Genomic DNA, 14613 nt, shown 5'->3' on the forward strand with positions numbered 1-14613 from the left:
GTCCCTGAAAAGTAGAGCGACTTCTGCCTGTATCTATTACTATTACTTCGCTTGGAGAGCGCTTCTATGCTTGCCTCTCTATGTATTAAGTTCAGCAAATTTGTTATGAAGATCATATGCCTCTTATTTATGATGATTGCAATAATGATGAAAGTGGTTTGCGAGAGTGTCAACTTTACGTAATAATTATCCCACTACTTTGGAGGGTGTCTAATCTTATTATAATGATAAAAGTGGATTTAGGGAGGTCATAACTTTATTTAGTGATGATTCGACTATTTCGAAAGAGGTTACAATTGATTATGATGAGAACAAAGTTGCTACTTATGATGAATATTGTGATGATACTTGTGGTATAAAAAGAAGTAATAATCATCCTTGTGCAACCTGTCATAATTATGAACATCCTTTTTCTGAACATTAATCTTTTAATGTGGAATAAATTTATAGTGTTCAAGTTTTATATGATACTCCCACTATTATGAACGAGAAGAAATTTGCTTATGTGGAGAGTAATAAAAATTCTATGATTGTGGATCATGAAAAGAATGCTTTGTGTGATAGCTATATTGTTGAATTGGTTCATTATGCTACTGAAAACTATTTTGAGAGGGGAGGATATGCTTATATATATTACAACAACATCAAGTTTCCTCTCTTTATGTTGAAAGTTTTAAAGTTACACTTGTTTTTGTCTTTCTATGCTAGTGAATCCTTGCTACAATGAATTATTCTGTTGCAAAATCCCTATGCATAGGAAGTGGGTCTTAAATGTGTTTGTTATAATTGTTCATGGTTCTCCCTTTGTGTTTCAATTCCTACTTTTATCTGAGCATCATTCAAAGTTATCGTGCCTTGCCTAGCTAAAAAGCTTTAGAGAAAAATGCTTGTTGGGAGGCAACCCAATATTTATCCTTTTTGGTTTTGTGTGTTTACATGATTAAGCTAATGTACTGGTCAATTTTTTGTATCTTTTCTTGCAATAATATGCAAAGGTAAGAGCTTTGGGATAGTGTGGGTGCTTGTTGGTTTGATTCTGTGCACAAACGGAAACTTTTATTTCCAGTATACGAATTATCATTCTATACTAGATCGTGATACATTCTTGAATTTTTTACAAAGTATTGAGTTACAAGTTTTCTATGTTGTCCTAATGTTTCAGAATTTTTAGTGTTACAGAAGTATGACTAAAAAATTCATCATTATGTGATGTTCTAATTTTGACAAATTCCATTTTTATTGCACAGTTTGCTTGTTTTAGTGTCTCCATAGCTTATATTATGGGATATAAATTGTGGAAATGATAGAATACAATAGGCATTATGTGGGAACAATTATGAATCTTGTCCTGGCAGTACCTAAGTGAATGATTTATTTTTATTATACTAACCCATCTCACGAGTTCCTTCAAGTTTTTTGTGACTGATTTTCAAGTTTTAGGTGCGATGATGATGGAGGGAGAATAAGGAGTTGCAAGACTCTTAAGCTTGGGGATGCTCAAGGCACTCCAAACTAATATCCAAGGAATACTCGAGCATCTAAGCTTGGGGATGCCTTCCGGGGCATCCCCTCCTTCGTCTTCAACACTATCGGTATACCTCACTTGAAGCTATATTTTTATTCTCTTCCAATTCTATCTCTTTTTTTCTATATCCCTCCACCCATCACCCGCATTATTCTCTCTCTCTCTCTCTCTCTCTCTCTCTGGCTCTCTCGCTCTATCTCTCTCACGCACACACACACACACACAAACACACACACACACACACACACACACACACACACAACTCATCTTCCTTGACAACCCCATCTATGTGCACATCATCTGTCAACCTTACCAAAACCCTATCTTTCCACATCACTATCTTCCTTGACCTTCTCAGCGCCTCCATGTTTCCACACTCACATCTTCCTCAACCTCCTACCAACCCCATCTATCCACTCCACCATCTTATATTCGACATCCTCGATACCCTAATATATCCACACCGCCATCTTCCTCAACCTCCCTGGCGCCCCATCTATCCCACCACCATCTCCTCAATGTCTACAATGCTCTCATCTATCCAAATCGCCATCTTCCTCAACCTCCCTGGCGCCCCATCTTTCCACACCCTCATCTTCCCCGACCTCCCTAGCGCACCCATCTATCCACACAACCATCTTCCTTGGCCACAACTTCACGCCCTCCTTTCCAAATCAGACACGACACGTGGTAGTAGAGTAACGCGACGATGTAGGGGTGCAGAGCATGTGGTGGCAAGGAGGATGAGGGAGTCATTCCCACATAAGGGAGAGGAGGTGAAACCTAACCGTGTGTGGTTCTCACTTGTCTAGCAGCAGTAGTGGTCCCTTCTTCTAGCAATAACACTCATGTTTTGTCTGGCGACATCACCATTGAGTTCCTACTTTCTCTCTCTCCCTCCCTCTCATAATCTTTATTCATCCCTCCCTCTCTCTCCCTCTCTCTCTCCCTCCCTTTCTCTCACTCACTCTCTCTCCATAGGGCTCCGTCTATCCACATAATCATCTTCCTTGGCCACAATTCTAGACCCTCCTTTCGAAATCGGACATGACATGTGGTAGTAAAGTAAGGCAGCGACATAGGGGCGTAGAGTAGGTGGTGGCGAGGAGGACTAGGGTGTCGTTCCCACATGAGAGAGAGGAGATAAACACTAACTGTGTGTGGTTGTCCCTTGTCTAGGAGCAGCAGGCGGCAATAACACACACGTTCTGGCTGGCAGCATCACCATCGACTTCCTGCTCTCTCTCTCTCCCTCTCTCTCCCGCTCTCTCTCTCTCACACGCACACACACACACACACAAACACACACACACACACACACACAAACACACCTCATCTTCCTTGACAACCCCATCTATATCCACATCATCTGTCAACCTTACCAAAACCCTATCTTTCCACATCACTATCTTCCTCGACCTTCTCAGCGCCTCCATGTTTCCACGCTCACGTCTTCCTCGACCTCCTACCAACCCCATCTATCCACTCCACCAACTTATATTCGACATCCTCGATGCCCCAATATATCCACACCGCCATCTTCCTCTACCTCCCTGGCACTCCATCTATCCCACCACCTTCTCCTCAATGTCTACGATGCTCTCATCTATCCAAATGGCCATCTTCCTCAACCTCCCTGGCGCCCCATCTTTCCACACCCTCATCTTCCCCGACCTCCCTGGCGCACCCATCTATCCACACAACCATCTTCCTTGGCCATAACTTCACGCCCTCCTTTCCAAATCAGACACGACACGTGGTAGTAGAGTAACACGACGATGTAGGGGTGCAGAGCATGTGGTGGACAGGAGGATGAGGGATTCGTTCCCACATAAGGGAGAGGAGGTGAAACCTAACCGTGTGTTGTTCTCACTTGTCCAGCAGCAGTAGTGGTCCCTTCTTCTAGCAATAACACTCACATTTTGTCTAGCTGCATCACCATTGAGTTCCTACTTTCTCTCTCTCCCTCCCTCATATCATCTTTATTCCTCCCTCTCCCTCTCTCGCTCGCTCGCTCTCTCTCTCTCTCTCTCTCTCTCTCTCTCTCTCTCTCGCAAACACACACACAAACACACACACACACACACAAACACACACACAACTCATCTTCCTTGACAACCCCATCTATGTCCACATCATCCGTCAACCTTACCAAAACCCTATCTTTCCACATCACTATCTTCCTTTACCTTCTCAGTGCCTCCATGTTTCCACACTCACGTCTTCCTCGACCTCCTACCAACCCCATATATCCACTCCACCATCTTATATTCGACATCCTCGATGCCCCAATATATCCACACCGCCATCTTCCTCAACCTCCCTAGCGCCCCATCTTTCCACACCCTCATCTTCCCCGACCTCCCTGGCGCACCCATCTATCTACACAACCATCTTCCTTGGCCACAACTTCACGCCCTCCTTTCCAAATCAGACACGGCACGTGGTAGTAGAGGAATGCGATGATGTAGGGGTGTAGAGCATGTGGTGGCAAGGAGGACGAGGGAGTCGGTCCCACATAAGGGAGAGGAGGTGAAACCTAACCGTGTGTGGTTCTCACTTGTCTAGTAGCAGTAGTCGTCCCTTCTTCTAGCAATAACACTCATGTTTTGTCTGGCGGCATCACCATTGAGTTCCTACTTTCTCTCCCTCCCTCCCTCCCATCATCTTTATTCCTTCCTCTCTCTCTCTCTCCCTCCCTCTCTCTCACCCTATCTCTCTCCATAGGGCTCCGTCTATCCACATAATCATCTTCCTTGGCCACAATTCCAGACCCTCCTTTCGAAATCGGGCACGACATGTGGTAGTAAAGTAAGGCATCGACATAGGGGCATAGAGCAGGTGGTGGCGAGGAGGACTAGGGTGTCGTTCCCACATGAGAGAGAGGAGATAAACACTAACTGTGTGTGGTTGTCCCTTGTCTAGGAGCATCAGGTGGCAATAACACACACGTTCTGGCTGGTGGCATCACCATCGAGTTCCTGCTCTCTCTCTCTCTCCCTCTCTCTCCCGCTCTCTCTCTCTCACGCACACACACGCACACACAAACACACACACACACACACACACACACCACCTCATCTTCCTTGACAACCCCATCTATATCCACATTATCCGTCAACCTTACCAAAACCCTATCTTTCCACTTCACTATCTTCCTCGACCTTCTTAGTGCCTCCATGTTTCCGCGCTCACGTCTTCCTCGACCTCCTACCAACCCCATCTATCCACTCCACCAACTTATATTCGACATCCTTGATGCCCCAATATATCCACACCGCCATCTTCCTCAACCTCCCTGGCACTCCATCTATCGCACCACCATCTCCTCAATGTCTACGACGCTCTCATCTATCCAAATCGCCATCTTCCTCAACCTCCCTGGCCCCCCATCTTTCCACACCCTCATCTTTCCCGACCTCCCTGGCGCACCCATCTATCCACACAACCATCTTCCTTGGCCACAACTTCAAGCCCTCCTTTCCAAATCAGACACGACATGTGGTAGTAGAGTAACGCGACGATGTAGTGGTGCAGAGCATGTGGTGGCAAGGAGGATGAGGGACTCGTTCCCACATAAGGGAGAGGAGGTGAAACCTAACCGTGTGTGGTTCTCACTTGTCCAACAGCAACAGTGGTCCCTTCTTCTAGCAATAACACTCACATTTTGTCTGGCGGCATCACCATTGAGTTCCTACTTTCTCTCTCTCCCTCCCATCATCTTTATTCCTCCCTCTCTCTGTCTCCCTGCCTCTCTCTCACCCTATCTCTCTCCATAGGGCTCCGTCTATCCACATAATCATCTTCCTTGGCCACAATTTCAGACCCTCCTTTCCAAATCGGACACGACATGTGGTAGTAAAGTAAGGCAACGACATAGGGGCGTAGAGCAGGTGGTGGCAAGGAGGACTAGGGTGTCGTTCCCACATGAGAGAGAGAGAGGAGATAAAAACTAATTGTGTGTGGTTATCCCTTGTCTAGCAGCAGCATGCGGCAATAATACACACGTTCTGGCTGGCGGTATCACCATCGAGTTCCTGCTCTCTCTCTCTCTCTCACTCACTCACTCACTCACTCAATCGCTCTCTCTCATGCGCTCACACACACACACACACGCACACACACACCACCTCATCTTCCTTGACAACCCCATCTATGTCCACATCATCCGTCAACCTTACCAAAACCCTATCTTTCCACATCACTATCTTCCTTGACCTTCTCCGTGCCTCCATGTTTCCACACTCACGTCTTCCTCGACCTCCTACCAACCCCATCTATCCACTCCACCATCTTATATTTGACATCCTCGATGCCCCAATATATCCACACCGCCATCTTCCTCAACCTCCGTGGCACTCCATCTAGCCCACCACCATCTCCTCAATGTCTACGATGCTCTCATCTATCCAAACCGCCATCTTCCTCAACCTCCCTGGCGCCCCATCTTTCCACACTCTCATCTTCCCCGACCTCCCTGGCGCACCCATCTATCCACAAAACCATCTTCCTTGGCCACAACTTCACGCCCTCCTTTCCAAATCACACATGACATGTGGTAGTAGAGTAACACGACGATGTAGGGGTGCAGAGCATGTGGTGGCAAGGAGGATGAGGGAGTCGTTCCCACATAACGGAGAGGAGGTGAAACCTAACCGTGTGTGGTTCTCACTCGTCCAGCAGCAGCAGTGGTCCCTTCTTCTAGCAATAACACTCATGTTTTGTCTGGCGGCATCACCATTGTGTTCCTACTTTCTCTCTCTCCCTCCCTCCCATCATCTTTATTCCTCCCTCTCTCCCTCTCTCTCCCTCCCTCTCTCTCACTCTCTCTCTCCATAGGGCTCGGTCTATCCACATAATCATCTTCCTTGGCCACAATTTCAGACCCTCCTTTCCAAATCGGACATGACATGTGGTAGTAAAATAAGGCAGCAACATAGGGGCGTAGACCAGGTGGTGGCGAGGAGGACTAGGGTGTCGTTCCCACAAGAGAGAGAGGAGATAAAAACTAACTGTGTGTGGTTGTCCCTTGTCTAGCAGCAGCAGGTGGCAATAACACACACCTTCTGGCTGGCGGCATCACCATCGAGTTCCTACTTTCTCTCCCTCCCTCCCTCCCATCATATTTATTCCTCCCTCTCTCTCTCTCCCTCTCTCTCCCTCCCTCTCTCTCACTCTCTTTCTCCATAGGGCTCCGTCTATCCACATAATCATCTTCCTTGGCCACAATTTCAGACCCTCCTTTCCAAATCGGACACGACATATGGTAGTAAAATAAGGCAGCAACATAGGGGCGTAGAGCAGGTGGTGGCGAGGAGGACTAGGGTATCGTTCCCACATCAGAGAGAGAAGATAAAAACTAACTGTGTGTGGTTGTCCCTTGTCTAGCAGCAGCAGGCGGCAATAACACACACGTTCTGGCTGGCGGCATCACCATCGAGTTCCTACTTTGTCTCTCTCCCTCCCTTCCATCATCTTTATTCCTCCCTCTCTCTCTCCCTCTCTCTCCCTCCCTCTCTCTCACTCTCTCTCTCCATAGGGCTCCGTCTATCCACATAATCATCTTCCTTGGCCACAAATTAAGACCCTCCTTTCCAAATCGGACACGACATGTGGTAGTAAAATAAGGCAGCAGCATAGGGGCATAGAGCAGGTGGTGGTGAGGAGGACTAGGGTATCGTTCCCACATGAGAGAGAGGAGATAAAAACTAACTGTGTGTGGTTGTCCCTTGTCTAGCAGCTGCAGGCGGCAATAACACACACGTTCTGGCTGGCGGCATCACCATCGAGTTCCTGCTCTCTCTCTCTCTCTCTCTCTCTCTCTCTCTCTAGGCACATGGTTAGGAACAAGTAGAGGGTGATTTGGTGACTCTCCATCCAGTCTTAATAATTGCTTACCAGAGGGAGGGATCTGGTGACTATACTTTTTTTGATTGCTTACTAGAGGGGGAGGACGATATGATGGCTCTTTACTTTTGCCCCATTGCTTACTAGAGGGATAGATTTGATAACTCTATTTATTTTTGCCTTGGATGTTGGTCACTAGGTTGGAGCACAACTTTTTGTTAAAGTCATCAAATTTTGGTTTTCCTAGTGGTTTGGATTTGCTCTTACCTTTAGTTATGTGTTTCACATTATTTCCATCTTCCTTATTTTCAACAAATTGGGTTTTAACAATATCCTTCTTTTCAACAATGGATTTACCATTTCTCTCAAAAAAAACAATGGCTTTACCACGTGCGAAAAAAAGTACAATTTGTCACAGAAAATCACTCATGCATTGCCTTTACTTCTTTTATTTGCTGCTCTTTTTTTATAAAAAAACTCATGTATATTTTGAAAAGCACCGAACCCTCCCATCATCGCGTCGTAGGGAAGCCTATTGGTAACGGAAGAAAAGGCCCAGGCAGCCCGTTCCAATCCATCCACTCACAGATCGAGAGGCAGGAGCTGTCTGTCGTCTTCAAGACCAATCTGGCCCCTATTCCATTTTCCGCCTCCACCGCGTTCCCTCCCTCCCTCCCTCTTTCGATCTCTCTCGCCATACAAAACCCCCAGCCCACCGAAACGCCGAGCAGCCACCAACCACCAACACCAAACCCTAGAGATCGAATCGGTGGAGGCGGCTGGAGCATTCGAATCGGCTGTGCAGCGACAGAAGAGGAGGGATGAAGCAGATGGAGGAGGCGGTGGGGCTGCTCGTGGAGCGCCTGGTGAAGCCCGTGGTGCCGCAGGGCCTGGAGCGGAGCTACATGGCGCCCGAGAAGCAGACCGCCGTTGCGCAGCAGGTGAGACGACTCCCCCCAGTACATGCATATAGCTATTGCTAGGCCGGCCGGTGGGTTTTCGATTTCGCTTGGGAATGGCGCGTGCTGTGCCGATGTGGATTTGGGTTTGGGGTAGTAGATTTCTCGTCGTTACAGTTTTGGCCGAGGTTCGGCGGTCACGGGCCTGGTGACAAGCTTGGAGAAACGCCTTGCGGCTCCGATCCGTTGTGCCGGCATCCATCTTGTTTCCGTCCTGGAAAGCTTCCCGACCACACGCGCTTCCTCCCCGCTGAGATACTGTCATCAGGGGCGTTTCATGGCTGCGGCAGGCAGGACGGCCCTTGGAAGGAGCCTCGACCGAAAAGGCTTGGTGGGCTGGGAGTTCTCGACCTCTACAAATTTGCTAGAGCGCTGCGCCTGAGATTGGCATGGTTTGCGTGGAAGGAGCCTCACAGAGCTTGGGTCAATCTGGGTCTCTTCCACGCTGCCACCACCATCACTATTGGAAACGGTTCCACGGCCAATTTCTGGCACTCACCGTGGCTCAATGGGTGGAAGCCGAAAGATATCGCCCCCTCCATTTTCATCATCTCAAAAAGGAATAATTCAACGGTGCGAGAAGCCCTGCAAGACCTTTCTTGGATTGCCAGGATCGACTGATCGACATGTCGAGCGGGCTCTCCATCATCCATATCTTCTACACCTTCTGGGCCAAGCTTAAGCTTGTCCAGCTTCAGGAGGATGTCCCCGATGCTATTACTTGGACCCTCACCATCAACGGGGCATACTTGGTGGCCTTCCCGCATACAAGGTACAATTCGAGGACCATACCCACCACCATGGTCCTTGCTGTTTGGAGCAACTGGGCGCCACCCAAATGCAAATTCTTTGCGTGGCTTGTCATCAAGAACCGAGTGTGGACAGTGGACTGCGGACCGCCTTCACAGGAGGGGATGGCCCAGCTGTGGCCTTTGCCAGCTTTGCAAAAGAGAGCCTGAAACTGCGGCGCACATCGTCTTCAGGTGCAAGTACTTCCTCAGAATATGGTCGGCCATTAAGGGTTGGTTCGATGCTCTGGAGTTAGACATTGCGAGCTGGGGAGGCATCCGCACGGTTCAAGCATGGTAGACGGCGACGGTTCAGAAGCATGGCCACAGGAGAAAGGCCATCTCATCGCTTCTCATGCTTGTCACTTGGGAGGTGTGGAACGAAAGGAATGCAATGGTTTTCCGCAACAAATCGACCATGCCAACCACTCTGGTCGATAATATCAAGGCCGGAGCTAGAATTAGGCCATCGCGGGGCCCAAGCATTTGAGTTCTTTGATGCCGCGAGAGTAGGCTTTTTCTTTTTCCCATCTGTTGAGGCACGATGGACCTCGTCGAACTATGTTTGTTGTCCCTTCTTTATTAATGAGATGAGGCAAAGCTTTTGCCTCCGTTTAAAAAAATGTCTATGTTAGATTTTGTTACATGGGAGTATATCCGTGTCTGCTGTTTCCCATTTTTAGATGACAAGATATTGCCTCTATCAGATACAAACTATCATTAGTTGTATTTATTTACATCCTATAGAGCATCAAGAGATAAGGAATACAATATTAGTCTAGTTTCCTTGTCAACTGCTCTTGTCAATTTACCATTACAATTGTATCGGTCTAGTTTCCTGTTGCATTCATCAAATGGTATCACATTTTGTTTATTTATATTCCAATTTTTTTATTACATTTCTGCATAAATACAACCAAGGCATTGTTCCTCTTTACATACATAGCATAAAACTGATTATCTGCTTATCTGTCACACCGGCTTGTGGTTTTGCAGATTCATATGGCTATCATTCTGTATAATTACTACCACAGGAAGATGTTTCCATACCTTGAGTTCGCTGATGCCAAACTGTTTCTTGTGTGTGCTTCACATTTTATTGGAGAAGATGTGCTCACGCACCTCCACAAGCAGCAAAACAAGTCTGGAAAGCATGCGAGCTCATCTATTTTTGACAGAGCGGCAATGCAGGCTTGTGAGATCGCCCGAGGACTCGATGCGAGCAAAGATTCTCCAGACATGGCATTGTGGCCAATATCGAAAGTTGCCGTGATTCTTCTCGACTCAACAAGAAAAAGGTGTTTGATGGAGTATAGTGCTAATACTGCTGGTGTCTGGTCAATCATAGAGAAGGAAATTGATACAGAAGCTGGTAAATCAGCTTTGGCTGGACCATATATGTTTCAGAAACTAGCATTTTCAGAGGTGGAACATAGAACAGGTCAGATTTTATCATTACTGCGTAATTGTATATATCCATGTCTGCTGTTTCCCCTTTTTTAGATTACAAGGTGTTGCCTCTATCAGATATAAACTTTCAGTTTTATTAATTTTCATGATGACAAGGTGTTGTCTCTATAGTTTCCTTGCTTGGATTAGATGATTATTAGTGTTAACAACCAGAATTTTTATGCCTTAAATATACTGACCAAAACCAGGAGAAGGACGTGGATCAGAGTTTATGGTAATTTTGTGAACTAGATTTAGTGTTGCAAACTGTCCTAAATTAGAACTGCTAAACAAGCCAGAAAAATGAGTATGTGTTTGTGTTGTACATTTGCTTTATACGAAGAAAGCAAGAACGGTCCTGAATGTACCCAAAAATGTACCTCTCACATGTCTTGGTTGTGTACAAGTGCGCTGCTAGTCAAGCAAAATACTTAGGACACTATAATGGTTAATTTTCCTTGCACATGAGCTGATTGTTTGCTAGAGAACGCTATTTCTTTGGTTCGGTAAATATAATAGTGCGAAGAGTATAATTTATGAACTTGATTTTGTTAACTGTATGTGCATTTTCTGTTTGTCAATAGGTATGAAGGGCTCAAACTTCCGTGTTCTCGATGAAAAGTTGGCATACTCATTGAGTAAAGAAAGGACAACTACCAACGTGTTCATTCTGGAGTATGTGCAAACCATGAAAGGCAACCTTGTGGAAATATCTCTAGAAGACTTGATTAGCAGGTTTGCTTTTACCACTAGATAGTTTTATGATTTTAGGTTACATTCCTTTTGATCAATCACTGCTTAGTTTATAAATAAAACCATCGTATGTTACATATTGACAGAAAGTGATGCCCTTTAGAATTTGTGGCTCTTTCTTAATAGGACCTATATTAGATAATATGCCGGTATAAGTTGCTTTGCTAAAGCTCTTACCTTCTTTTCCCCTCTGATAGTACTGCGTTCCATATGCATATGAGATGTTTCTTTCCTCATGATTAAATAAATCCTGTTTATTTATTTATTTTGCCATTTGTCGTCTAAAATGAGGAAGTTTTGTTTAATGTTGTCTGATTGTTAGTAGCTTTTGCTATTTCTCAACAATACTGACATTTTTCAGTTTTTTTCCTTTGACAGTATGACTGGTCCAGTATGTGTAAATGTTCCGTTCGCGAAAACAACATCTGTTGTTGAGTACTATTATATTCTTCCATATAAGGAGATTTTGTTTGAACTCCTGAACAGGTAAATAAGATTTCTTCTCAGTTATTTATTTATAAAAGTAGGATGATGGAACTTGTTAGGCGTGATGGTAAAGATAACACTTGACATGGGTCAGGGAATGGCCTTCTGATGGAAATGTTGAACTGCAAGACATGAATAGCACGTTTAAGAAAAAACCTATTAAAAAGGTGTCAACTCCAAAGCAGAGTAAACAAACGATTGGTGCCAAAAGCAGCCACAAGGTCCAGAAGTCCAGAGACAGCAGACTTGAGAAAAACAGCAAAAGAAAGTTTGAAACCTCCAGGGCTACATATGCTGTCTATGCGGAGGGTCCGGATGGTGAGAGCCCCACAATAAAAATTGGTTCAACAAATACAAAAGCAACAACAGTGGCGGCAACGGGCGGACAAACTATAGTCCCTCAAGATAGTGAGTAACTCTAACTGTAATTGTATTTTGCAGATCCACCATTTCTTGTGTTCTGATAAAATCAATTTTTGGTGTTCAAACAGGAGAGAACGAAAAACAAAAACAATCTATAAACACGAATGTTCCCCAAGATGTTCCAATAGAGGTAAGCTACATTACAACTTGAGTAGGGAATGGCCTTTTGATGGAAATGTTGAACTGCAAGACATGAATAGCACGTTTAAGAAAAAACCAATTAAAAATGTGTCAACTCCAAAGCAGAGTAAACAAACGATTGGTGCCAAAAGGAGCCACAAGGTCCAGAAGTCCAGAGCCAGCAGACTTGAGAAAAACAGCAAAAGAAAGTTTGAAGCCTCCAGGGCTACTGATGCTGTCTATGCGGAGGGTCCGGATAAAAGCCCCACAATACAAATTGATTCAAGAAATACAAAAACAACAACAGCTGCGGCAACGGGCGGACAAACTATAGTCCCTCAAGATGGTGAGTAACTCTAACTGTATTTGGATTTTGTAGATCCGCTATTTCTTGCGTTCTGATAGAATCAATTTTTGGTGTTCAAACAGGAGAGAACGAAAAACCAAAACAATCTATATACACGAATGTTCCCCAAGATGTTCGAGTAGAGGTAAGCTACATTACAACTTGAGTAGGGAATGTCCTTTTGATGGAAATGTTGAAGTGCAAGACATGAGTAGCATGTTTAAGAAAAAACCAATTAAAAAGGTGTCAACTCCAAAGCAGAGTAAACAAACGATTGGTGCCAAAAGCAGCCACAAGGTCCAGAAGTCCAGAACCAGCAAACTAGAGAAAAACAGCAAAAGAAAGTTTGAAGCCTCCAGGGCTACAGATGCTGTCTATGAGGAGGGTCCGGATGGTGAGAGCCCCACAATCCAAATTGATTCAACAAATACAAAAGCAACAACCGTGGCAGCAATGGGCGAACAAACTATAGTCCCTCAAGATGGTGAGTAACTCTAACTGTATTTGGATTTTGTAGATCCGCTATTTCTTGCGTTCTGATAGAATCAATTTTTGGTGTTCAAACAGGAGAGAACGAAAAACCAAAACAATCTATATACACAAATGTTCCCCAAGATGTTCGAGTAGAGGTAAGCTACATTACAACTTGAGTAGGGAATGTCTTTTTGATGGAAATGTTGAAGTGCAAGACATGAATAGCATGTTTAAGAAAAAACCAATTAAAAAGGTGTCAACTCCAAAGCAGAGTAAACAAACGATTGGTGCCAAAAGCAGCCACAAGGTCCAGAAGTCCAGAACCAGCAAACTAGAGAAAAACAGCAAAAGAAAGTTTGAAGCCTCCAGGGCTACAGATGCTGTCTATGAGGAGGGTCCGGATGGTGAGAGCCCCACAATCCAAATTGATTCAACAAATACAAAAGCAACAACCGTGGCAGCAATGGGCGAACAAACTATAGTCCCTCAAGATGGTGAGTAACTCTAACTGTATTTGGATTTTGCAGATCCACCATTTCTTGCGTTCTGATAGAATCAATTTTTGGTGTTCATACAGGAGAGAACGAAAAACAAAAGCAATTTATGTACACGAATGTTCCGCAAGATGTTCCAATAGAGGTAACTATATTACAACTATAGTATTTTTGCAATAATGTCGAAGTGCAACTATATATAGCACTGCTAAAGTGAGCCTCGGCGTAAATTAAACTATTTTATGTGCTGGTCGGCCGCGAGCGAGCCACGGCGCTTTGCCCAAACCAACGCGGGTCTGTTATTCACGCACACATAACCACCCCACGTGGGATTACCAATTGAACGCAATCTGGCTGCCCTCAATAGTAATCAAGCCATACCTCAGTAGTAATAAGCTTTATGGTCTTCAACTGCTAGGTCGATGTTAGTTGATAGCAATAGGTTATCTCTATAGGTAATAGCATTGTGGTACATAGTTAAAAAAAACCTCTTCTCTAATTTTTGTCAACCGTTATAAGCCATGTTTATACTACCACAAATATATCAAGTAGAAACCTATATGGTAGTAGTATTAGGCTAGCTGTAAAGAGTTATACATCATTACTATAATATCTTCACATTTTATGGTAATACTAGTTAGTTTGGAAAGTCACATGTACGTGTAACTACTACATGTGAATTCCAATTTGCATCGTTCCTCACGAACGTGCACATGCACTTATTAGTAGAAAATCCTACTTGTTTACTACTGTCTTTACCTGGTTTACCATCAATTTCTCATCCTTGTTTTTTGAGAATGAAGAACTTATATTAAATTAGGCTACAGCATGACAGTCATGCTGAATACATGGGAGTACAGCATCTGGTACATTGTGCATCCAAATACAACCAGCAGTACTGGGAAAAGCAAGTTTGGCCAGATGATGTGCAGCCATATTTGCCTCCTTT

The 14613-nt window shown here is 44.8% G+C and overlaps 1 protein-coding gene and 1 long non-coding RNA gene across 2 annotated transcripts; both read left to right on the forward strand.

Annotated features, from left to right (window-relative positions):
• The first annotated feature begins 11696 nt into the window (after positions 1 to 11696).
• On the forward strand, positions 11697 to 12345 carry LOC123116551 (uncharacterized). The gene is made up of 3 exons (XR_006457113.1): positions 11697 to 11807; positions 11902 to 12215; positions 12299 to 12345. It is a non-coding gene; the product is annotated as an uncharacterized lncRNA (long non-coding RNA).
• A 77-nt stretch (positions 12346 to 12422) lies between these two features.
• On the forward strand, positions 12423 to 14097 carry LOC123114912 (uncharacterized). Its single transcript, XM_044536280.1, has 7 exons — positions 12423 to 12696; positions 12780 to 12841; positions 12958 to 13180; positions 13264 to 13325; positions 13442 to 13664; positions 13748 to 13809; positions 14083 to 14097. The coding sequence occupies exons 1-7, from the start codon at positions 12423 to 12425 to the stop codon at positions 14095 to 14097; spliced, it is 921 nt and encodes a 306-aa protein (XP_044392215.1).
• The last annotated feature ends 516 nt before the right edge of the window (positions 14098 to 14613 follow it).

Source organism: Triticum aestivum, chromosome 5B (genome assembly GCF_018294505.1).
Source record: "Triticum aestivum cultivar Chinese Spring chromosome 5B, IWGSC CS RefSeq v2.1, whole genome shotgun sequence".
Taxonomy (NCBI): Eukaryota; Viridiplantae; Streptophyta; class Magnoliopsida; order Poales; family Poaceae; genus Triticum; species Triticum aestivum.

Coding starts and splice junctions, on each gene's coding strand:
- LOC123114912 (XM_044536280.1), top strand. CDS start 12,423: ATGAATAGCACGTTTAAGAAAAAACCAATTAAAAATGTGTCAACTCCA. Junction 12,697..12,779: donor AACTATAGTCCCTCAAGATG/GTGAGTAACTCT, acceptor GTGTTCAAACAG/GAGAGAACGAAAAACCAAAA. Junction 13,326..13,441: donor CCCAAGATGTTCGAGTAGAG/GTAAGCTACATT, acceptor ACTCCAAAGCAG/AGTAAACAAACGATTGGTGC.